Consider the following 25514-nt stretch of genomic DNA (forward strand, 5'->3'; position numbering starts at 1 on the left):
GTCGAGGGGACAAGTTTACCTACTCCTAGTCAGGCTGACTTCAACTCGATGATTATAGAGCGTCTATGAGGGAGAGCTTGGAAAAATCAGTACTTTTCAGAGATAGGATCCGTTTGGAAAGAAGAAATTTTGGACTTGCTGAATCACAACTAGAAGTAGACGAAGATTACGAAGAAATGCTAGCTGAACTTGCTGAGGATGCTGCTTCGCCCGAAAGCGGCGATGACCAAACTACTTTTCCCCCCACCGCTAACAGAAATTCCTCCGGACTTTGATGAATTTATGAAGTTTGTAAGAGATATTATATAACTTGTATGAACAAAAATTAGTATGTATTATGTAACTTGTATTTTGGCACATCTTGATTAGTTTCTTTTTCTTCTCAATTGTGGTATTAGCACCTTGTTGTGCTAATTCCATAGGGGGGAGGGAGACTAAAAAATATATTGCCATATTATTTTAATGCTATAATAAAATTATAACGCATTGCTTTGAATATCTCTTTACAATATTTTTGTCTTTAAATTTGAATTAAAAAATTTAGGTCACATATAATTTACAAGAAATTGCGTTAGATATTTTTTATTACCATCTTTTTTTCTCTAACTTCTATAAAAATAATTTTTTTTAAAAATATCCGTTGGGATCACTTAGGCTCGGGACCGGCCCACTTAGCACCAGACCATTAGTTCGTGGGCCTGGTCCCGGACCGGTTCCTACAAAAAGACCACGAAGTCTGGGACCGCGAAGCCCGTTTAATTTGGGCACGGCCCGAGACCGGGACCAGCCCACATGCACGGGCCGTGACCAGCCCACATGCCAGCCTTATTCACACATCTCTTTTTCCACCCTTTTTTCGTGTGTGTCTTCTTTTAATTGTGTGAGTGAGCGGAAGATATATAGGGGTAGGTATAGGGATTACTTGGTGGCCAAGAAAATAAGATTGAGTGAGAGCATGTGGGTTTTGAGTGAGAGTAGGGATTACTTGGTGGCCAAGAAAATAAGATTGAGTGAGAGCATGTGGGTTTTGAGTGAGAGTAGGTGAGTTTGTTACAAAAGATATGGAAGAATCTTATTAGGTGACATTTTTGCATTGGTTCTTTTTTCCTTTTTTTATTTATTAAAGGTGATCAAAATTAAAGATACTACACTAAAACTAAAAACTAGAAAAATATAAGAAACTATTAAGGAAAAAGTTATAAAATTGCTAGTCTTACCAAAATTAGAAGGAAAAATATATTTTTGTGAATTTCTTTTCTTTTGCAAATTAAAACAAAACTAGTAATTCAAAAATGTTAATCTTTTGTGAGTTTTAATTTCCTAAGAAAAATCTATAAAAGGTAAAACAAAAGCTAAAATATGTAGATTAAACTCAAAGAATATTTACATACTAGAAAGTGATGAAAAATTCGATTATAGTAAAAAATTAGGTGCTCATATGGGCAAGCAATATGACCCCCATAAAAGAAATTGAAATTATGGTCGTAGTTCAAAGGTACTTAGGCATTTTCCCAAAAGTAAATAAGAAAACTAAGAGAAAAGGGTGTACCAGGGTACTTATGCTATTATGTTCGAGGGTGTTAACGAGGATATAACTCAGTTATCGACGCCTCATTTCGTGACGAAGAAATAGATTTACTTTTGGCTAGTTCTCTAGATTCTGACATTCTTGAATTGTATTCTTGAATAAGCGAAGTCTCTGCGCTAATATCATTGTGCATATAATATGCAGGCCCTGAAGGAACTGGAAGACTCAAAGAGAGGCTACTGAGCATGAGAACTACTGCAGCCATAGTTGGTCTATCTGCCACATTTTCTTGAACACACAATAAAGCAATGTGGATATATCTCATTATGTCACGAACCAGTCCTGTGCTTCCCTTCAGTATTGGGTCTATAAAATTTGCAGCTGTTCCTTCGCGCCAGTTCGACCAAGCCTGTCATAAGTGAATTCTCACAGTAAGACACTAAGACTAAGTCATATAGTATCATACTACCTCCGATTATAAGAGTATTGCACGCCTCTTAAGAAAAACGCTAAATACTCTTATTCATAAGAGTATTTGTCTTGAAAAAATATAAGAGCCTTTGTGTAAGTTAATCTTTATTTGTCTCTTAACGTTTCACTTAATTAACGTTCAACTTATTGGAGCAGTATGAATTTGAAAAGGAAAAAGTACTTTGGAATAAATTCAATATACCAAAAGACTAATATTTGGGAAGAAGAGTGAGTAGCATATTTCATATGATTATGCATGTAGCAGGTCCTAACTAGTTTAGGATTGATGAATGCTTGATTGATTGACCTAGTTACTTACATAGCTCAGAAGGTCTTCCACAGATTCTCCATTTCTGAAACAAGTGTTCCTTTGGCCACTTAAAATTTCGAGGACTAGTACTCCAAAGCTAAAAACGTCTGATTTGACCGAAAATTGTCCGTGCATTGCATACTCTGGTGCCATGTATCCACTACAAAACAAAAACTAATTACATAACACTCTGCAACTTAAATATGATTCAATTGTTAAAGTTTTTTGTTCCACATATATGTTTTGCACTTCTCATCAATAGACAAAGATAAAATAGGCTAAAATTTCAGTTCTGGTGTTCTGTAGTCCAAACAGTGGGATCAGCAAAATAAGCATTCAAAATAGGGATAAGTCAGGATTAAATGTTTCATTCATGAACTTAGGAAATAGTAAAACGTTGTGCTGCAATTTATACTGCAAATTGGGTAGTTATGGTCTCCTGATGTCTGCTTTTCCTTTTTTCCCCTGCTTTTCCTTAGAGAGAATGTATCTCACAGCAATGTGAAGACAACTCTTAGACCATTGATCTATTCTTGGCTGAGCAAACAAAAAGTTTTGATGAGTTATAACCTATATCATGTATAGGGATCATATCTAATTAACCTCTCTGAACAAGGAGAAGTCATATGCTGAAAAGAAATTGAAAAAAGTTTTGTTCTAAACAACAAAAAAGTTTATTCAGAACATATTCAAATTTTGCCTATTCATTCCCAGAGCTCACTTTTGGCAGAAGATCATACTTCTGGAAATGAACTTCAATTTTATCAGCAGATATTGCACCTTTGTAGTGACCAAATTGAGAACAAAACTCTAGGTATATGACCATTCATCTCGAATAATACAAATTTTAGACCCAATTACCAAAGTCTTAGTTCTACAAAATTGAGGTAACCATTCCTGATGAGATTACCATGACATGCAAAATACATACTGCAAACTCTAGTAACAATTCAAGGAAAGATTTGTTTTCGGCTAGAGGCAGCTTTTATTCTTGCTAAATGGCTAAAGAGTCCTTCCCAGTGATATGAAAAATAACACAATCAGTCTAATGAGAGATGTAAAACTTACTAGGTTCCAACAATTCTGCTTGTGTTGCCTTGAGTTTCATCCAGTGTAAATAGCCTTGCCATGCCAAAATCTGAGATTTTAGGATTCATATCTGCATCTAGTAGAACATTACTAGCTTTGAGATCCCGATGAATGATCCGAAGCCTAGAATCCTCATGAAGATAAAGAATTCCCCTAGCAACGCCTCCTATGATTCTGGATCGCCTTTCCCAATCCAATTGCCTACGTTTAACTGAATCTGGGAACAAGATGAAGAATATAACTTTGTAGTTAAACTTCTATACATTGACAATATAAAAAAATTATAATATTAAGTCACTTAAAAGATTATTACACATAACTACTCATAATAAGTGCATTAGTTTTATGGTAAATAAGGCAGACAACCAGGTATCAAATTACAGTGACAAAATAAGTGTTGTATTAATTAGGCGGTTAGTGTTTATAAGTTAAAGTCATAACTTATAGATGCTAAAGGTCCATACTTGATGAAAAGATAAGCAATAGAACATACCAAATAAAAAGTGGTCAAGGCTTGCATTGGGAACAAATTCATAGACAAGGAGTCTCTCTGTTCCATCAAGGCAAAATCCCAGCAACCTAACCAAATTCCTGTGTTGAAGCCTGGCGACCAACAGCACCTCATTCTTGAATTCTAGATCACCTTGGCCTGAATCTGCTGACAATCTTTTCACTGCTACTTCTTCTCCATTTGGAAGCTTACCCTGAAACATATGAGAACAAATGCCATTGAGACATTATGAATTAAAACAATGAAATTATTATTATTATTATTGCTCCAACTAGGTTGTTATGCAGTAAAGAGTTAACTTAAATACGTAAGCTTAATCACCTTGTACACAGGACCAAATCCGCCCTGTCCCAACTTATTAGCATTTGAGAAGTTATCTGTTGCTGCTCTAATTGTAGAAAGATCATATTGCAAGGATTCTGCGGTGCTAATATCATCCCCGCGTATACCTTCACAAACAAAGTAATAATAGCATATAACAAATTAATGAAACATGGTCCTAAGAATTCTACTTCCTTAATCATAGTTTGCTACTCCTAGCAGTTTGTGCTTACTCTGAATTTCATCCACCAGCTTCCTCTTTCGCATCTTCAGACAGATGACATAAATACAAACAATAAGAATAACAACTGTAACAATTGGCACTACGATGATGATGACGGTTCGTGCTGTTTTATCATCTTTCCCTGTTGGAGCTGTTCCATCATCCTTCCCTATTGGAACTGTTTTATCATCATTCCCTACAGAAACGCTTCAAGTTAGTATAATATCAGTTTTGCTTATAACACTCCTCGCGTGAAAATAAGTTACTATCTTCTCTTTTCCAAATCACTTCTTCTGCTTCCCTTTTCAGGTTATTTGAAAAAGTAATATGTAGAACTAAATATCACAAATATAATACTTTCCTATAATATATTATGCTCTTCTTCAACAGAGGTCAAAATCTGTGGTGTGATAATGTTGAATTGTGAGATGGTACACTTTTATTTACTTGATTATGTCTTCAACACGTCCCCTCTAGTGCGTGCCTAATTATTTCTTTTATGAGTCAAAAATAACATTGTCCGCTTCACTACCATGTTAAGGCTTAACTGTTAGAAAGGGTAAACTTTTATTTACCTAATTATGTCTAGTCATATAAAAAGTGGACAATCAAGTTAGGCTGAGGAGAAGGAACAATAAATATGAAATTCACCTGCAGGTGGCGGAGCTTCTAATGCCACCTCCTTGAAGAAACGGGCACTTTCATAACGGAAGTTGCACCTAGTCCCTATGATTCTGCCACCCCTCTTGCCATTGCAAGGACAATTAGGCATATCTCCATAAGCGTCAGTTAAGCAATCGAAGCAATTCTGAGGAGATAAATCAGGAGTGCACTGCACTAGCGCATATATAGTCTGAAAATTTGGACCTGTTGCATTACCACTAGCATATTTTCGAAACGGATCACCATTTGCAGCATGGTCTCGTAAATTTTCCAATAATTTTCTCAACTCCTGGTTAAATTCCTCGGGTTTTGAGGCATTCCCAGTATTCCACAAATAATATGGAGTAGAAAATGACTTGGTGCCTAGAATGTTTCGATTTGAGTAGTGTAACATACATTCATCAGAGCCACCAGAAGCTTCTTTTTGGTTAGGACATAACTGTGTAAGGTTTTGAACAACATTACTGACACAACTGCGACATGCTTCTAGCAGCTCCACATCTCCTCTACATAGCACAATAGCACTGACCATATCGGTGTTTTGGCCTATGGAAGCATTATAGAAACCATATTTATCCATATTTGAGGAAAGGGAAGAGAGGAGTTTGTTAAGATTATTGTGGTATGCACTATTTTCGGTGTAGTTATTATTGTTACCACATAAAGTGTATGGGAAATCAGCTGCGCTAGGATAAGACCATGAAGATATATATGCAAAAAAAAGAAAGAGTAGCCACTTGTGAATAGCCATGGTCATGGCGGTCTAATTAAGTTGCTCGATATGTAGAAGCTTAGATACTTTTGAAGAACATAGAATGGTTGGGTACAAGTGACAGGCAGATTTTGATACTAATTGGGTGCTGAGTATGTAAAAGTAGTAATTTGTTCAGAAGCCCAAGAATTCCAAGGGCTTGAAATAGCAAACAGAGCTAGAGAAGAGGTATTGAAAGGGTGCGGTTGACTACCATTTCTGAGAACCAGGAAGGAAATTAGGAGATTGATTTTTCTAAGGCCACCATTTCTGATTTCTAAAGGTAAGTGGCCTTTAGCTTAATATTAAAAAAAAACTACTATACTTACTTTTGGCTTAACTTTTTTTCGGAGTTGACTTAGTCGTAACAACTCTAATTTGTGGGGGGTGTTGGGGGGAGGGGGGGGGGGCGACGCCTCCTTTTCTTTCCATTGTTTATTAGAGGTCTAGGTTGAAAAATAGTGTCTTATTATCGTTTCCATCCGTGTCTTATTACAATGTAGTACCTACCAAAGATCTGTATCCCAAATCCCAATGGAAGTTGGAGTATACATGTTGCAGCTCGCGGGCCAATATTTTAATATTTTTTCTGCTTGGTTATTCCTCTTTTAAATTTTTGATATATTACTTTTAGTTGAAAATAAAGGTGACAAGGGGTGGGCCGGTCCGGTCCGGGTTGAGGAAAAAAGTGACCGGCCGGTCACCGGTTTTTCCAAAGGAATTTTTATATTCTTATACACAATTTGAAACTTTATTACCCTCCCTATTCAAGTTTCAATTTAATTACATATTGTATATAATTTACCAATTATATACATTTTAAGAATTAAATGAGTATCCCTTTATATTAGGAATCAATTATTTTCCATCCTTATTCTCTCTCACTCCTGCGCGCTCTCTCTCTCTGTCTCTCTCTCATGGCTCTCTCTCTCTCTCTCTCTACGTCTCTCTCTATCTCTCAATCCCTAATTCCGGTAATGTAGAACAAAGGAAAAGAGAGCAGCAGTTCCATGCTTATTAAAATTCCAATAATGTAGAGCTGAAGGTGTTGCACTATTGGTGTTCAAATTCCAGTAATGTTGCACAATTTGTGTTCAAATTGAAATTATCAATCAATAAATTTTGAAGGTGTTTGACTTTCCACCATTGACAACCATTAAAAAGCTTTGAATTCGAATTTAGATTTTCAAAAACCATTATTTGTTTGGATTGGGTGTTGTTGCAAACAATTGGGAATATTGTTTAGAGTTTATATCTCAATTTTGAAGGTATTTTGGTAAAGATTAGACTTGATTTTAGCTGAATTTCAGATTGAAACTCTAAGAAGAAGAAGAAGAAGACGACGACGACGACATGACATACATTATACTTACGAAATTGTAGTAAAACTATAGTAAAATTGTAGGTTTGTATTCTGTTGTTTATATATAGTTTTTAATTTAAATATTGTATGAAAGTTGAACAATATTGTATAAAATTTGTATAAAAATTATATTTAAGTTGTATGATATTGTAGTTGCATATAACTGGGTAGAAATAATGTATGAAAGTTGTAGATAAGTTGTATAACATATAATTAGTTGTATGAAATTTATTTTTATACTAAATTTGAAAAAAGGACAAAATATTAAATGTTATCAAAAAAAGAAAAACTTTCATTATCTTTTTCCTCATAACAGAACTTATGAAAATGCACAAAATCACCCAAACAGGTTAGTAAAGTTCAAAATTTATCTCCCTAATAAAATCCCAATGGGAATCGGTAACCAAAACGGGAATCGCTAACATTTGACTAATTTGGAACTTCACACGCTCTTCTAGCTTCTAGAGGACAACATGTTAATTGACGGAATCCACATTCCAATTTCGCCGTCGAACTCGTCTCTTCCTCTTGACCTGTAAGTTCCCATACTTAACTCTGTCGACCTGTAAGTCGACACTTGTTATTGGTTTCTTCTTTTGTTTGTGGGGGATATTTTTATTTTATCAAAATTGGAAACTAAAATCAAGGGATACAATAGTTGGCTTAAATTGCTGCAAGGGTGGAAGATCCGGAGAGAAAAGGGGAAAGATGAGAGAAAAAAGAAAAAATGTATAATTAAATCATGAATGCACTAATAATTGATTGTGGGTCTTTTAAGGTGAAATGTATATATTTTGTAACTAAAACGTGTTTAGATCGGGTACATACAAAAACTTAGACATTTTTTGTAATAAGACTTCAAATAGTGTATAGAAATAAAAAAATTTCTTTTCGAAATCGGGTTTAACGGGTCCGGGCCCATCCAGTGAATTATTGAACCGGAACGGTTCCGGGCATAAGGGGTCGGGTCGGTTTTTTTTTTTTTTTTTGTATTTTATATTTTGTATAACTATCGTAGTTTATATTAATATAAAGTAAAAATAAAAAATAAAAAAATAATCTTATAAAAAGAGTGTTTGAATAAAGGATACAAAGGCTTTAAAATCCTTATATTTGAATATTTCATTAAGAATTTAAGATAATAGAATACAATGAAGATGGAAAAAAATTGCACTTATAATTTACAAGTTCTTTTTTATTTCAAGCTTGCAAATTAGAGTTTATATTTAACAACAACTAAATTAACGAAAAAGAGTAAATTCAAAGTTTAATTATTAAATATAAATCCAGAACTTCAAAGGTTTTGCATTGCCTTAGTAAGTTCTTCATAGTTAATATGAATTTTTTGGTCATCTTCTGGAGTGTTAAATTCAGATGGGTGACCATGTGTTAATATATCTCCAAGTTCCTCGTCTTCTGGTTTATCAACATCTTCACGTCCCTAATTTCTTCGTTCCGATCTAATCCAATCTCTCAAACATATTAAAACTTCCAAAGCATTGCTTCCCAATAAGTGACGGGTGCCTCCTAGTTGTTGTCTTGTTTGACTAAATGCACACTCTGATGCAGCAGTTAAAATTGGCATATTCAGCATGTCCCGAGCCATAGCGAAAAGAACATGAAATTGCTTTTCATTCTCATGCCACCATCCCAACAATGAAAATTCCTTTGTGCGAGTCTCTGATTGCTTTTGCAAGTAGAATTGAAGTTCATTAATGTTCCTGCTTCTAGTTTGAGTGAAAGGAAATGTAACCCAAATATTATAACCATCAAGGCCTTCATTTTCATCCATAGTAGCATATGCAGTAGAAGTAGTACAATGCGTAACGAGATTAACATTGTCTACATTAATAGCATCATCATAAATTATATTTGCATAATAATTATATAATTATTGTAAATAATCATTTAGCTTGGTCATACAACAATATATATATATATATATATATATATATATATATATATATAGGGTTTCAGTTGGTCCAATCTCCATATAACTATATAAAACATTGATTAATTAGTGACAATTAGACATCTTTATAAAAGGATTTAAAACATCACCAATTAAGTAAATTGGAGGAATTGGAAAGAAATAATTTTTTGAATTTGGCTTGCAGTTTTTCAACAACATCCTTATATTTTTCTTTCTTCTTAAATTCAGAGAGTAGAAAAGAAATTCCAGCTATATGTACTAAACCCATAGTAATAGTAGGGTAATATGCTCCAGAAAACTCAACAATAGCTGTATAAATTTTATGTAAAAATTGGACATCATTAATGGTCTCCCAAGTATTAGTTGTTAATATACAGTTTGGATTAGTACAATGCGCATTAGCAACTTTAGTTATCGACAATCTATATTTGTAGCAACATTTTAAAAATAAGTATGTATAATTCCATCTAGTAACATTTTCATCTGGCATGAATCTCGAGTTAAGGTTATGCTCCGTACACTTAGTCTTAAATTCCCTAATTCTAGATTGTCTATTATTTCCTTGAATAACACCAACTGCTCTTCTAACATGAGTAATCTGAGTCGAAAATAAATCAATGTCACTTTTAACAATTAAATTATAAACATGGCATGCACACCTAACATGAAAAATTCCGTCTACTAGTGATTTCAAATGCAGTCTTAATATTGAAATAGCAGCATTATTATTAGAAGCATTATCAAAAGACATACACAATACTTTTTTTTATTAAGATTATAAAATTGGAAGGTGACTGTTGCCAACGTTCAAATGAATTTTAAAAAATAAATATTCAAAAAATAGCCGTTGAACCGGTCTGGTCCGGTTAACCTGTTCAACAATAATTTTTCTTGACCGATCCGGTTAACCGGTAAGGAAAATGTAAACGTCCCAACCCCTTACCCCCTAAACCCAGCCCTACCCGCCCCCTACCACCGGTCCGGTCCGGAACCGGGTCAACCCGGCCCGTTAAACAGGTATAGTTGAAAATATCTTACTGCTTAAAAGCTAGCATATATACTTTCGTGTAATTGACAGTAATTGGAGATTACTCATTCCGCTTTGTGTTTATTACCCCAATTTTCTTTTGTTACGTAAAGGTCATTCAACTTTGTGTTCATTACCCCAAAAATTATTTTTCTTTCTTTTGTTACATAAAATTTATTTTACTTTACTCTATTTATCACAATAGTTAAATTGGCCAGATTTTATAATACTTTACTTGAAAAATTTATTATTCCCTTGACATTGTAAATCCTCTCATTTAGGTAATACCTTATATACTATAGTTTTACCTATATATTTTACTTATAATTAAAAACGTATATTATTTTATTTATTCTTTTTATAATATATCAGTACAGTTAATTTTCTCATGGAACTCAATTTGCTTAATCATATTCAAACATGACCATATTTTAAAATATAAAAACAATAAAAAAATTTACTTTTAATATTTATTTTAAATAATAAAAATAAATTTATTTAACAAATGAGTTTTTTTATAGTTAATATATTTTTTTAAAAAGTCAAAGATATTTGTGTTTAATATTAAGTTTTTTAAGGCTTTATCTATTAATATTATTTCTTTAAAAGTACTCATCGATGTGTGAGTGTTCTAAATGTGGATATTTTATTTATCAGAGTAACGAATATGGCTTGACTGATAAATCTATGAGCTTTGATTTTATAATTTTCATTAAAAATATTTCATTAGGCATGGTTAAGAACATTAACTTGAGATTTGTTTACAGTAATATTACAGACAAATTTAATAATGCTACCTATATATCTTGAAAATTAGTGTTAAGGATGTACAAATATATAATAAAAATAATATAAAATTTATTTTAATTATAAGTAATTAATCTAGTTAAATTATATTATATTATATAATATAGAAGGTATTACATAAATGAGAAGATTTATAATGTCAAGGGCATAATACACTTTTCAGGTAAAACTTTTATAAAATCTGTCAAAGTGACTATTGTGATAGCTAGATAATAGTAAAATGATTTTTGTGTAGCGAAAGAAAGAAAAATGACTTTTGAATAATGAACACAAAGTTGAATGACTTTTACGTAACAAAAAAAAATTAACTTTTGAGTAATGAACACAAAGATGAATAACCATTCATGAAATTTACTCGAGTAATACCTACGAAACAAATATAAACTTTGTGATAAAACATAAAATCCTTAATTAATCAATCGCAATCCTAAACTAATTGGAGTTTGAACAAAATAACAAAGTAAATGAGAAAACTAACAAAAAGGCTATTATGTCTAAGGATGTTATCGAGGATATAACTCAGTTATGGACGCCTCATTTCGTGAGGAAGAGATAGATTTACTTTTGGCTAGTTCTTTAGATTCTGACATTCTTGAATTGTATTCTTGAATAAGCGAAGTCTCTGCGCTAATATCATTGTGCATATAATATGCAGGCCCTGAAGGAACTGGAAGACTCAAAGAGAGGCTACTGAGCATGAGAACTACTGCAGCCATAGTTGGTCTATCTGCCACATTTTCTTGAACACACAATAAAGCAATGTGGATATATCTCACTATGTCACGAACCAGTCCCGTGCTTCCCCTCAGCATTGGGTCTATAAAATTTGTAGCTGTTCCTTCGCGCCAGTTCGACCAAGCCTGTCATAGTTCAATTCTTGAATCATATCTCATAGTACCTCCCCTAATTGAAATGGTAAGGGCGAGTTTGAAAAAGTAGTAGGAGTAATTGATTCTTGTTTTTCTCAAACATAAAATATTTTGGAATATATTTAATTTACTAAAAGGCTAATGTTTGGGAGGTAGACAGAGTAACTTATTTTATATAATAATGCATGCAGCAGCTAGCAGGTCTCAACTAGTTCAGATTTTGGATTACTTGATTGAGTAATCTAGTTACTTACATAGCTCAGGAGGTCTTCCACAGATTCTCCATTTCTGAAACAAGTGTTTCTTTGGCCACTTAGAATTTCTAGGACTAGTACTCCAAAGCTAAAAACATCTGATTTGACTGAAAATTGTCCGTGCATTGCATACTCTGGTGCCATATATCCACTGCAAAACAAAACCAAGAGTTACATGACATTTTCCAACTAAGATACGATTCAATTGTTAATGGTTTTTCGTTTTTGTTTTAGTACAAATATATGTTGCACTTCACATGAACAGACCGAGGTAAAAAGGCCAAAAATTCAATTCTGGAGTTTAGTAGTCCAAACAATGGAATAAGCAAATCTCAACTAAGATGCCAAAATTGGGTACTACGTGATGTTAAAGTCAGACTACATGTAAAGGTCATTAAGGAACTTAGACTTTTTTCAATGATCTTTGAAAACTGTAAAACGTTGTGCTGCAATTTATACTGCAAATTGGGTAGTTTCTGCTTCTTTTTCCCGCCTTTCCTTAGTGAGAATGTATCTCGCTGAAATGTGAAGACAACTCTTAGACCATTGATCTATTCTTGGCTGAGCAAACAAAAAGTTTGATAAGTTACATCTTATATTTTGCTGCCAAGAGATGATATGTAATTTCCTCTCTGGACAAGGAGAATTCATTCCCAGAACTCACTGAAGAGATTACAGTGACATGCAAAATCCATATTTAAAATTCTAGTAACATTTCAAGGACAGATTTGCTTTTGTCTCGAAACTGCTTTTATTCTTTCTAAATGGTTAATGAATCCTTCAGAGTGATATGAAAATAGAGTAACAGTCTATTTAGCGAGAGATGTGAAACTTACTAGGTCCCAGCAATTCTGCTTGTGTTGCCTTGAGTTTCATCCAATGTAAATAGCCTTGCCATGCCAAAATCTGAGATTTTAGGGTTCATTTCTGCATCTAGTAGAACATTACTAGCTTTGAGATCACGATGAATGATCCGAAGTCGAGAATCTTCATGAAGATAAAGAATTCCCCTAGCAACGCCTCCTATGATTTTGGATCGCCTTTCCCAATCCAATTGCCTACGTTTAACTGAATCTGGGAACAAGATGAAGAATATAATTTACAAGTTGAGTAACAATTGGAATTATTTTTCCGGAAAATAAGGCAGACAACCAGACAACATGTGAAATTACACTGGCAAAACATTATGCAATACGTACCAAATAAAAACTGGTCAAGACTTGCATTAGGAACAAATTCATAGACAAGAAGTCTCTCTGTTCCATCTAGGCAAAATCCCAGCAACCTAACCAAATTCCTATGTTGAAGCCTGGAAACCAACAAGACCTCGTTTTTGAATTCTAAATCACCTTGTCCCGAGTCTGCTGACAACCTTTTCACTGCTACTTCTTGTCCATTTGGAAGCTTACCCTGAAGCAAACAAGCAAAAATTGAAAACTTATGAATTAAACAACAACTCAATCCCAAGCAAGTTTGAGTCAATTATATGAATCTTCAATGTACATCTTATGCATCAATTAAGCCTATTCACCTTGTACACAGGACCAAATCCGCCTTGTCCCAACTTATTGGCATTTGAGAAGTTATCTGTTGCTACTCTAATTGTAGAAAAATCATATTGCAAGGATTCTGCGGTGCTAATATCATCCCCGCGTATACCTTCACAAACATAAGCATACAACAAATTAGTGAAACATGGTCCTAAGAATTCAACTTTCCTTAATCATAGTTTGTTACTCCCAGTAGTTTGCGCTTACTCTGAATTTCGTTCACCAGCTTCCTCTTTCGCATCTTCGTAAAGATGACAGAAACACAAACAATAAGAATAACAACTGTAACAATTGGCACTACGATGATGATGACGGTTCGTGCTGTTTTATCATCTTTCCCTGTTGGAGCTGTTCCATCATCCTTCCCTATTGGAACTGTTTTATCATCATTCCCAACAAAAACGCTTCAAATTAGCATAATATCAGTTTTTAACACTCCTCGTGTGAATAATAAGTTACTATCTTCTCTTCCAATTCACTTGTTCTGCTTCCCTTTTCAGGTTTAAAAAAAAAAAGTAATACATAGGGAGCACTAAATATGACGATTATAATATGCTCTTAATTTTGTTTCGATAGTCGTTTAAAAGTGGACAATCAACAAATTGGGATGAGCAGAAGGAACAAACAAAATTTAATTCACCTGCAGGTGGCAGAGCTTCGAACGGCACCTCATTAAAGAAACGATAACTTTCATAACGGAAATTGCACCTAACCCCTAAAATTCTGCCACCCCTCTTGCCATTGCAGGGACAATTAGGCATATCTCCATAAGCGCCAGTTAAACAATCGACGCAATTCTGAGGAGATAAATCAGGAGTGCACTGCACTAACGCATATATAGTCTGAAAATTTGGACCTGTTGCATTACCACTAGCATATTTTCGAAGGGGACCACCACCTGCAGCTTGGCCTCGCAAATCATCCAATAATTTTCTCAACTCCTGGTTAAATTCCTCGGGTTTTGAGGAATTCCCAGTATTCCACATGTAGAGTAGAGTAGAAAATGACGTAGTGCCTAGAATTGATCGATTCGAGTACTGTAACATACATTCATCATAGCCACCAAAAGCTTCTTTTTTATTACTACATAACTGTACAAGCTTTTGAGAAACGTTATTGACACAACCGCGACATTTTTCCAACTCCACATCTCCTCTGCATATCACAATAGCACTGACCATATCGGTGTTTTGGCCAATGGAAGCATTATAGAAACCATATTTATCCATATTTGAGGAAAGGGAAGAGAGGAGTGTGTTAAGATTGTTCTGGTATGTACTATTTTCGGTGTAGTTACCATTGTTACCACAAGAGGAGTATGTTAAATCAGGCAGCTGGGCTAGGATGAGATCCTGAAGAAGATAAATATGCAAATAAAGAAAGAGTAGCCATTTCTGAATAACCATGGTCATGTCTGTTTAAGTTGCTCGATATATAGAAGCTTATATATTTTGAAGAAAATCAAATAGATGGAGAATGGTTGGCTACAAGAGATAAGCAGACTTTGATAGTAAATTGGGTGCTGAATATGTAAGATTAGCAATTAATCTGTTCACAAGCCCTGAGTTGCAAGAGCTTGAAAGAGTAAATAGAGCAAGAGAAAACGTGTTGTGAAAGGGGGCAGTGCGTGAGCAGAAAAAATTACTCCTCCCTTTCATTTTTAAGTGTTTACCATAAATTTCAAATATTTTTTCTTTATTAAATTTCATATTCAAACAAACTAATTAAGTCACATAACACTGGAATAGCTGTTTCTAAGAACCACATTAATCAAAGGAAAAAAGGAGATTGATTTTTCTAAGGCTGATTGCGTAGCTTAATGGCTTAGCCTAACATTAATGTCAACTTTTGACTTGGCCTTCGGAATTTTCTTTTATTTTCTTCCAAAAGAGAGCTCGGATGCACTAGTATTTTTTATTTTTGGAATTGACAAATTGACTCTTACCGTAGAATTTATTGAATCAACTATAATTTATAGGGTTGATGGGACAGGAGTGGGTAGGAACACCCCACCAAGGGGGAAATTTTGGCGTGCTACCTGCTTTGTCTTTGAACGTTTCAACTTTTTTTCTGATTCTAGAAAAGGAACTCCAACAATAATCTTGAATGAGGGATTATTTTATAGGTATTAGCCTATTTTGCATATAATAATGTGTAAGAACTTTTCAAAACTCATTCTTCTTCCTTCCCTTTTCAATTCCAGATATCTTCTTCTCTCTTCTTCACTGATAACAAAGCACAAACTTTTTAGATTTATTTTTCTTGATTCTTCTTCTAGAATTAAAAACATACATCGATTGGAACACCAATTTTAGGTAGCCGAGGAGGTATATTGAGTCATGCATATAATTGAAACCATGTGACTTTGTTGATGCTTATGAGTTATGATGATGTCATCATAAAAGCACCAAAACGACTTTCATAGCTAAGAACATTTAATAATTAAGTAAATGCAAACTTTGAAGTTATTTAATGGGAGATTTGCATAATAGGATCATTCGGTGTAACTATTAAAGTTTTGACCCCGTTTTGAAAAGTATTTAGCAAAAATAATTTGCGCGTCAAAACTTGAAACTTGCTGGTTAGTGCTTAACTCGAGTATGCCAAAAGTTCTAATGGATAAGCGAACACTTGCCTCATAACGGATCGGCATGATTTAGCAAATATTATCTCACAACTATGAAATTAATTTAGTTCACAAGTCCATGGTGGTTTTATGAATACTAGTTTTAGAGAGTTATTTTTTCTTCTTCAAAATGATGTTGTAGTATAATGTTATACTACAACTATCGTATTGTTACAAGTAGAATTGTATTTAAGATAAATGTCTATATTTTAAAAAGATTTTAGGGTTTGCTACTTGGTGGCTAAGCCACTTTTTCCTTATAAATAGAGGGGTTATATTCCATTGTAATTTATCCCAAATCAATAAGCATCCTTTCTCTCTACTTTTCTCAACAATACTCTTATTCTTTTTTTATTGTTTTATAACACATTATCAGCACAAGACTCCAACCAATTGAGTAGGGGCTTTGGGATACGTGCATAGTGTTCAATTTGTACATAATATTGAGCATCACAATTATCAATTGTTCCACGAACTTCCTCCAGGATTAAATTCAGGATTTAAGGTAAGTATTTTACTTTATTTTTCTCTTTAAATTCTTGAAATTCTATAATTTGATTTTAAATACAAGCAAAGACAATAAATTTTGATTATAACTCTAATAGAGTTTGCGAGAAATTATAACCACCCGAAGTGGTAAAATTTCTATGTCTTGCCATGATCAAATTCGTGTATGATTATGAGCACTAGAAGTGGAAACCCGTCCCATTGAATTTGCTTCATTCTCATTCCCTTAAGAGAATGTGATAACAATATGTAATAAGTATGAAAGAAGACAAAAATATTACCATGAAGGTATCAATGGATGTGCACGTGGCAATAGACGAAATTATAACCGTTATCATTGTGGTAATGAGAACAATAAACATTCTCAAAATAATCCTTCACTCTGTGAAATTAATGTTTGTCATTGATTTGACACGAGATTTCGTAAAGCACATATAGATAACTATGGTCAATTCATGACGTGAATATGATAACATGTGATTTATGAATACATATTCATTCTTGGAAGAATATGAACATTCTAGTGGTAGTGAGTATGCCACACTCCCTCTAGAAAGAGGTTTCAGATGAAATATTTTTTTTTATTATTATGGCATGAATGATCATTGATCACGTACCTATTGTGATTATGCCAAATATTATGGCGATATGATTATTATGGGGCAAAAGTAATGGAAATAACATATCTTGCATATAATGATTTTGACCATAACCATAATGGTATAACTTTCTCCTTGAAAGAGATATTCACCATATCGATGTTGATGAATATGTGATAATACAAAATTGATTGAGAGCTCTGAAAGAGCCAATTATATTATTTTGGAGACATCAAATTGATTATCAATAAGGTATTGCATCGTAGTAAGTCTCAAAGAAACTTATTGAGTTTCTAAAGTATCGCGAAAGCGGTTGGTTATATTGAGACTATAAATAAAGGAAAGACTTAATTTCTTTTATTACTACAACTTGTAGCAGGGTAATATTTATGTGAAAATTTACATGCTTTATTTTCTAGTTTGTACTACACAAATAAAAGAATGCCACAATAAAGTAGAAATTTATTGATATAAAAACTCATATCATAATAAACTTAGAGTTTATTGATAATTGCACACGTTATGGTGTAAACCTAAAGTTTATCAATATTAATAATTTATCCAGTTGGCATAATTGATTTAGCCATGGTAATTTAAGTATGATGTGAAAAAATAAGAGAGAACTCACAAGGGTAAATATTAAAGAACTAGGAAGTTCTTTACGAATCTCTTACGTTGTTTGTTCTCACTAATTAATAGACCAACTAAAATTGGGATTGAATCCTATGAATGTTGGAAATATCAAAGGTGAATATGGGTTCATTTACCTGCCATGTATACCACATAAGATGCATCTATGAGATGTTTACACGTGCGATTATGATTAACCCGCAACATGGTGTTGGCGAGGTAACTTGATGAATAATTTAATTTAGAGCATAATTTTCAGAATTTCTATTTAAGAGTGTTCATCTTGATAAGGTGGTTTACATCACAATTGATTTAGCAAAATAATTTATTAAGTGCCTCAACTTAATAGCTAAACTTATGAGAATAAAGTTATCTATATCAGTTTGATATACGTTATATACCAAAGTATATTACATTTTCCCCTCACAAGTAGTTCATGACCAGGAACCAAATAATTTTATATTATTATTATTGATGTGCGGTGTATATTTTGATTAACACCATAACGCACAAAGGTGGGTTTCCAAAGTTGAGGAAGCAAGTTAGTTCTTCTAATATGAGGGAGAGACATGATAAACAGTTGAGAAAATGTTACGTGGAATGAATTATCATTTCGACATCTAGATCCTCGAATAAGATAATATGAACTTGAAGTTCATAAAAATATAATTCATCTGCAATATATTGCAAAGCATGCCAAATACATTTGCGGACCCAAAGAAAGTAACTATATTCTCATTATAAATGTTCCTATTAGAATAAGTCCTAGAAGAACAAAGTCGATGGTACACTTAAAGCGTATAGACAAATCGGTTTAAAAAAACATCCTTGATAGGGAAGATGAGCAAATGATCAAAATGATCATAATAAGAAGGCAAGTGATCTAGAAGATCACATGAGATAACACTTTATAAAATCTCAGGAGAGGTTCAGGTACCTGAAAATATGAATGAAGAGATCTCTATGTTATGTTTTTATAAAATAATAAAGGATGTTGGAACCGATATAAAATGTTCGTCAACTACATCTATGATAACACTAAATATATATGAAGATCTTAAGTATGGAGAAACAATTCAAGTAGAATTGGTTTCTTATGAAAGACATGCAGTTTTGGATGTACATTTCAAACACTTAAAAGTATAAAGTCAATGGTGTGTGTAATCACTTTTATCTATCTTATATGTCTAGCATGACATAAAAACTTGATATGCATCTAAAGTCCATTCATTTGGCTTATATGACTTAACTTAATTGACAATCCCTGAAGGATTTAAATTGCTTAAAGCATATAGAATTCTTGGTCATGAAGTACTACATCCTAAGTGCAATTTGGGCACATTTGTATCTTGCTATAACTATAAGCATGATAATGTGATATCGATAATTTTTGCCTCTATGGAGATATTGAAAAATCCATTCCATGACATTATATAAAGACATTACCTATCTATCAAAAATGATGATTTCAAGGTGCAACGTACTCATTTAAGTTAATATGGTTGATTTTTTAATCAAATCTCTACCAACGATCTTTTGAAGATGGTGCACAAGATTGGAATGTGAAGGCTCAAAGATGTGAATTGATGCTCTCATCAGAGGGAATTAATACGCGTTGTACTCTTTTTCCCTTATAAGGTTTTGTCTCACTGGATTTTCCTTGCAAGATTTTTAACGAGGCAACCAAAAGGCGTATCTCTAAACATGTGTACTCATTTTTCTTCTCTAAAAGTTTTTCCCGCTGGATTTTATTTTAGTTAAGGTTTTAACGAGGTACATTATCTGTTGAATAGACATTCAAGGGAGAGTATTATAAATAGCATTGTATTTAAGGTGAATGTCTATATTTTAGAAAGATTCTAGGATTTGTTACTTGGTGGCTAAGCCACTTTGTTTCCTATAAATAGAGGGGTTCTATTCCATTATAATTTATCCCAAATCAATGAGAATTCTCTCTCTACTTTTCTTTGCAATACTCTTATTCTTTTTTTATTGTTTTATAACACCTATTACATAGTTGTCTCTTAATTGAAACTATTATCAATAAAAGAGCCATATGAATCGTCAAATATTATAGAGAGAGAAAACTTGTATGACTTTTGTATTGCAGAGAAGTAGAATAGATAATAATCTAAAGTTCTTGTGAAATAAATATGGTACAAGAAGTGTTTGTGGTTGTAAAACCTTGTAAAATAATCAAAGAAGTAAAGTATAAGAATGTATTAAAAAAGGGTAGCTCGATGCACTAAGCTTCCGTTATGCGCGTGGGATCCAGGGAAGGGCCGGACCACAAAGGTCTATTGTATCCAGTCTTACCCTACATTTCTGCAAGAGGCTGTTTTCATGGCTTGAACCCGTGGCCTCCTGGTCACATGTAACGACCCGATCGGCCGTTTTGATTTTTAGATCCCCATTCCCCTAATTAAGACTTTTCGTATGTTCTTTTACTCTTTTGTGACTTGCGGGGTTGGTTTAGGTTTGGAAGGTTTCGAGTTGAAATTAGAACACTTAGTTCCTTAATAAAGGCCCATAATGGCTAAGTTTAACTTGATTCAATGTTTTGAGTAAACGACATTGGAACCGGGATTTGACAGCCCCAATAGGTTCGTATGATGATTTTAGACTTGGGCGTATGTTTGGATCGGGTTTCGGATGACCCGGGAGCGTTTCAACGCTTAATATTGAAAGTTGGCTCGTTGAAGGTTTTTTAAGTTCTTTAAGTTTGATTTGGAGTATAATTTGGTGTTATCAGGGTAGGATTTCGATTCCGGAAGTGGAAATAGGCCTGTTATGTCATTTATGACTTGTACGCAAAATTTGGAGTCATTTTGAGTTGATTTGATATGAGTGAGATGCACGAAAGTGTTTCTAGAAGTTCTTGAGTTTCATGATTGAATTCATGCATTTTGGCGTCCGATTCATGACTCTAGATGTTATTTTAGTGTTTTGATCGTGCGAATGAGTTCGTATGATATTTTTAGACTTGTGTGGATGTTTGGTGTGGAGCCCTAGGGGCTCGAGTGAGTTTCGAGTGCGTTTAGAGTATTGGAGAACTTTCAGTTTTATGGTTTCTGGTCTGGTGCTGCAGGTCTCACAAATGCGAGGTTTTGTTTGCATTTACGAACCTCGCATTTGCGAGGAGGGATTCACATTTGCGAGGTTGGGGAAAACACTGAGGGGTTTGCATTTGCGAATATTTTGCGGCTTTTGCGAGCTGCCTGTCTTCACATTTGGGAAGTTCTCGGTCACAATTGCGACCTTGGCAGAGATGGCCAGTCTTCGCATTTGCGATGCTTTTGTCGCATTTGCGAACAAGATGTCACAAATGTGACATCTGCAACTGGTGCAAGGGCTTTTTATTGCGGGACTTGGCTTTATTTCCCTATTTTACACTTGGTCTTGGGCGATTTTGAGAGCATTTTGTGGGGGAATTTCATCAACATCAAGAGGTAAGTGATCCCTATCAATTCTTTAGCTAAATACGCGAATCATATGTAGATTTAACATGGAATAATTGTGAAATTAATGGGATTTTGTGAAGAAACTAGGGTTAGGTAAAAATTGGGATTTAATCATGGTTTTAGTGGTGGAAATTGGAATAATTTATATATTTGAGCTCGGGATGTCATGGGTAACTTGTATATTCAAAACTTTCCGGAATCCGGACACGGGGGCCCGGGGGTAAATTTTAGGAATCTTCCAAATTGGGTTGGATAATTACTCTAATAGGTAAATTATGAACTTTTGAGCACATATTGATTAATTTATATAATATGTGGCTAATTTCGGATTGTTTGGCAATAACTTGAGGCTTTTAGAGTGATTCGGGGACCGAAAAGTGAACTTTGGAACGAGGTAAGTCTCTTGCCTAACCTTGCAAGAGGGAATTTACCCCATAGGTGTTTTAAATTACTCTTTGCTACTAATTGTGGGTGCTACGAACGCACGAAGTGACGAGAGTCCGTGTGTACCTACAAATCATGCTTATGTCTAGGTAGTTTTAGGACTCTATCATGTAATACTTGTATTAATTGCACTCTACTTGTTAATTTAAGTGCTTAAATTATATTGAAACTTGATAAAGGATTCGTAAAGACCAAATTTCATTTACTTTGAGTTTTGGCGGGTTACTTGACAGTTAGTAAAAATTGTTCCTCCTGGTATATTAGCCTTGCAGTAGCCGTTAAATCGGACTTCGTAGAGTATTCTCTCTTCTTGTGGAGCGGGTCGAATGCCTCAACAATATAATAGTTGCATCTACGGTTTGCACTAGTTGACCCTCGGCAGTGTACACATTATTCTGGATCGGACCGTACGACTTCGGCATAAATCGTGCGTGATGATGCTCTGAGTCCGATTAATCTTGATATTACTTACATGACTTGAGACCTTATAATTATGTCTCGTATTTGTTGAAGTTAGTATGTGTTAATTGGAGATCTTAAATTGACATCTAGTTAAAGAATCACTTATTTACTGTTCATTATTGCGTGTTTATTATTGATGTATTCCATGTCAATTTAGAATCTTTGTACTTTATTTATTGGTCCCTCGTCACTACTTCTTCGAGGTTAAACAAGATACTTACTGGGTACATGTTGTCTATGTACTCACGTTACACTTTTGTACTAATCGTGCAGGATCTGAGGCGGGTGCATCTGGCGGTCATTTAGGCGCATACTCTTGTTACCCCGAGGCATAGTGGTAAGATGATCTTTGTGCTCGTTATGCAAAATCTGTAGTCTCTCTTTTGTATTCATTTTCTGTCTATCTTATTCCAGACAATAGTATAAGAGGTTTTGTATATTATACTAGTTGCTCATACACTTGTGACACCGGGTTTTGGGGATATTCTAGTAGACACTTTATGGTTTTAAGTATTTAATTCACTGTATTTACTCATTTCGTTAGTTTATGCATTACTTTTCTATAAATTCCTACTAATCATTCTCTTATAAAATAAAATCAAATACTTTGAAATTATTAAACAGAACAAATACATGACTAGTTCACCGTTGACTTGCCTAGCGGCGACGTTTGGCGCCATCACGACCTATAGGGAAAATTAGGTCGTGACAGCTTGATATAAGAGCACTAGGTTCACGTAGGTCTCACAAGTCATGAATAGGCCTAATAGAGTCTTGCAGATCGGTGCAGAAACATCCGTACTTATCTTCGAGAGGCTATAGGGTGTTAGGAAACTTCTCTTTCTTCATCTCCTATCGTACAATTGATGTTGTGCTAAGTATCTTTATTTTATTATCTCACAGATGGTGAGAACGCGCTGCAGATGTACCCGACCATGGAGGAGCTGCTCCCCCTGTTGCTATAGGTCGAGGTAGAGGCTGAGGGAGGGCTCCAGCTCCTGCTAGAGGACGAGGGCATCCTAAAGTTGTTCCAATTGTACCACCAATGGATCTAGTGGTGGATCCTATTATTGACGAGTAGGGCGAGGTACATACAGTTGAGCCATCCCCCGCAGATTTCATGTCTGCACTAGGATTCCAGGAGGTCATGGGCCGTATGCTGCGGTTCATGGACTCTATGACACATGCTGGTTTATTTCCAGGGGACCCAACCAGATCTCAGGTGGGGGGGGAGAACATACCCCTACTACTTAGGCTCCAGGGCATGTTGTTGTCGTATATCAGACCCCTGGTGCACTACCAGTTGCAGCGGCTTTACTAGAGCCCAGACCAACCGCAACCGGGGAGCCACAAAAGCTATTTGATAAATGGACCAGGCTACATTCTCCTGCCTTTGGCGATGGGCGACATGAGGACCCCCGAGACTTTATTGATCATTGCAGGGACAGACTGCACAACATGGGGGTATTGGAGTCCCACGGGGTAGACTTTACCACCTTTTAGCTGGTAGATGGTGGTAATCCTATCTTCTCAGCAGACCAACATATTATCCTCCCTTGACTTGGGTCCAGTTCACACATCTCTTTCTGGAGAGATATATCCCACCCTCTCAGAGGGAAGAGTTACGGGGTCAGTTCGAGCGGCTCCAGCAGGGTCAGATATTTGTGACCGATTTTGAAGCGAGGTTCTCTAAGTTGTCTCGCCATGCACTTATGATACTCCCCACTTATGCAGAGAGAATGCAGAGGTTTATTACGGGCTTTCACTATGGTATCCAGGTTACTATGGCCCGGGATATTGAGATGGGGACTCCTTACGAGCAGGTTGTGGATATAGCTCGGAGGATCGAGGGTATTCATTAGCAGGACCGAGAGTAGGCGCCGAGGGACACACGATATCGATATTTTGGGGTGTATAGTGGTGCTCCGTCTGGGGGGCATAGGTCTGTTTTAAGGGTCTTGTCTAATAGGCCCACATATCCAGCACCACCGCCTTCTCGGGGTGCTCCAGTGTGGCCCTATTTCAGAGCCATTCCAGAGAGCGCTTACCGTCCACCGACTATTCAGGGTTCCTCTAGTGGGAGTTCAGGTCCCTAGAGTTAGACTCAGGGTCAGTTATATTCCGTATCGAGAGGTTGCTTTGTGCGGGGATCTTGGTCATGTGAGGAGATTCTGCCCCAGGCTTTGAGGCAAGGCAGTACATCAGGGTTTTCTGCACCAGCTTCCGCACTAGCCGTCCGACCTTCCAAAGGCAAAGGGCAGGTGGTAGGGTCCGCCCTAAAACTGGAGGCCAATCAGGTGGCGTACCAGCTAGGTTCTATGCCTTTCCAGCCATACCATATGCAGTAGCCTCTGATGTCGGGATCACATGTATTATTTTTATCTGCGGTATGGATGCTTTGGTACTATTTGATCCAGGGTCTATATATCCATATGTTTTATCTCTGTTTGCTCATTTCCTAGCTGTTCCTCGCAAGTCCTTGGGTACCCGTGTTTATGTGTCCATGCTACTGGGCGATTCTGTTGTGGTGGATCAGATTTACTGGTTCTGTATCTTGACTTTCTGTTATTATAAGACCAGAGCGGATATTCTATTGCTCGACATGACCGACTTTGAGGTCATCCTGGGTATGGAATGGCTGTCTTAGTACCATGGCATCCTTGATTGCCATGCCAAGACTGTCACCTTAGTGATTCCAGTGTTTCCTAGTTTGGAATTAAAGGGTTCATCTAACAGATCATCTACCCGGGTTATCTCTTTATTGAAGGCTCGACAAATGGTCGAGAAGGGTTGTTTGCTTATCTAACTTATGTTCGGGATACTGATACAGAGACTCCCACGATTGATTCAGTGTCCGTGGTGTAGGAGTTCTACGATGTGTTTCTTTATGATCTACCAGGCATGCCACTAGATCGTGATACCGATTTCTATATTGATTTGGCTCCAGGTACCTAGTCTATCTCTATTCCACCATACCGCATGGCTTCTAAGGAGTTGAAAGATCAGCTTGAGGAGTTTCTAGCAAAGGGGTTCGTCAGGCTGAGTGTATCGCCTTGGGGTGCACCGGTGTTATTCGTGAAAAAGAAGGATGGGACTATGTGGATATTCATTGATT

The 25514-nt window shown here is 35.4% G+C and overlaps 1 protein-coding gene across 3 annotated transcripts; it reads right to left on the reverse strand.

Annotated features, from left to right (window-relative positions):
- Positions 1-1366: 1366 nt before the first annotated feature.
- Positions 1367-15203, reverse strand: LOC104116804 (cysteine-rich receptor-like protein kinase 10). 3 transcript variants are annotated; one of them, XM_070195650.1, is made up of 7 exons: positions 14311-15203; positions 4464-4649; positions 4231-4358; positions 3892-4102; positions 3378-3615; positions 2319-2469; positions 1367-1937 (listed from the first exon to the last, which is right to left on the reverse strand). In XM_070195650.1, exons 1-7 carry the CDS (start codon positions 15080-15082, stop codon positions 1581-1583), a joined length of 2043 nt encoding a protein of 680 aa, XP_070051751.1. In that variant the 5' UTR covers positions 15083-15203; the 3' UTR covers positions 1367-1580. The 3 variants fall into 3 exon arrangements, with proteins under 3 accessions (XP_070051751.1, XP_009626039.3, XP_009626038.1); XM_009627744.4 differs by lacking the exon at positions 14311-15203 and adding an exon at positions 5105-6165; XM_009627743.4 differs by lacking the exons at positions 1367-1937; positions 2319-2469; positions 3378-3615; ... (1 more) ...; positions 4231-4358; positions 4464-4649 and adding exons at positions 11378-11857; positions 12121-12271; positions 12957-13194; ... (1 more) ...; positions 13652-13779; positions 13878-14045.
- Between the last annotated feature and the right edge of the window lie 10311 nt (positions 15204-25514).

The sequence above is a fragment of the Nicotiana tomentosiformis genome, chromosome 2 (assembly GCF_000390325.3).
Source record: "Nicotiana tomentosiformis chromosome 2, ASM39032v3, whole genome shotgun sequence".
Taxonomy (NCBI): Eukaryota; Viridiplantae; Streptophyta; class Magnoliopsida; order Solanales; family Solanaceae; genus Nicotiana; species Nicotiana tomentosiformis.

What these genes read in the sequence shown, in the direction of transcription:
- LOC104116804 (XM_070195650.1), bottom strand. Translation starts at nt 15,082, where the DNA reads ATGACCATGGTTATTCAGAAATGGCTACTCTTTCTTTATTTGCATATT. An exon ending in GCTGGTGGATGAAATTCAGA is followed by an intron (nt 4,359 to 4,463) that starts GTAAGCACAAAC and finishes TTGTTTGTGAAG; the next exon opens with GTATACGCGGGGATGATATT. An exon ending in AGCAGAATTGTTGGAACCTA is followed by an intron (nt 2,470 to 3,377) that starts GTAAGTTTTACA and finishes TTTGTTTTGTAG; the next exon opens with TGGATACATGGCACCAGAGT.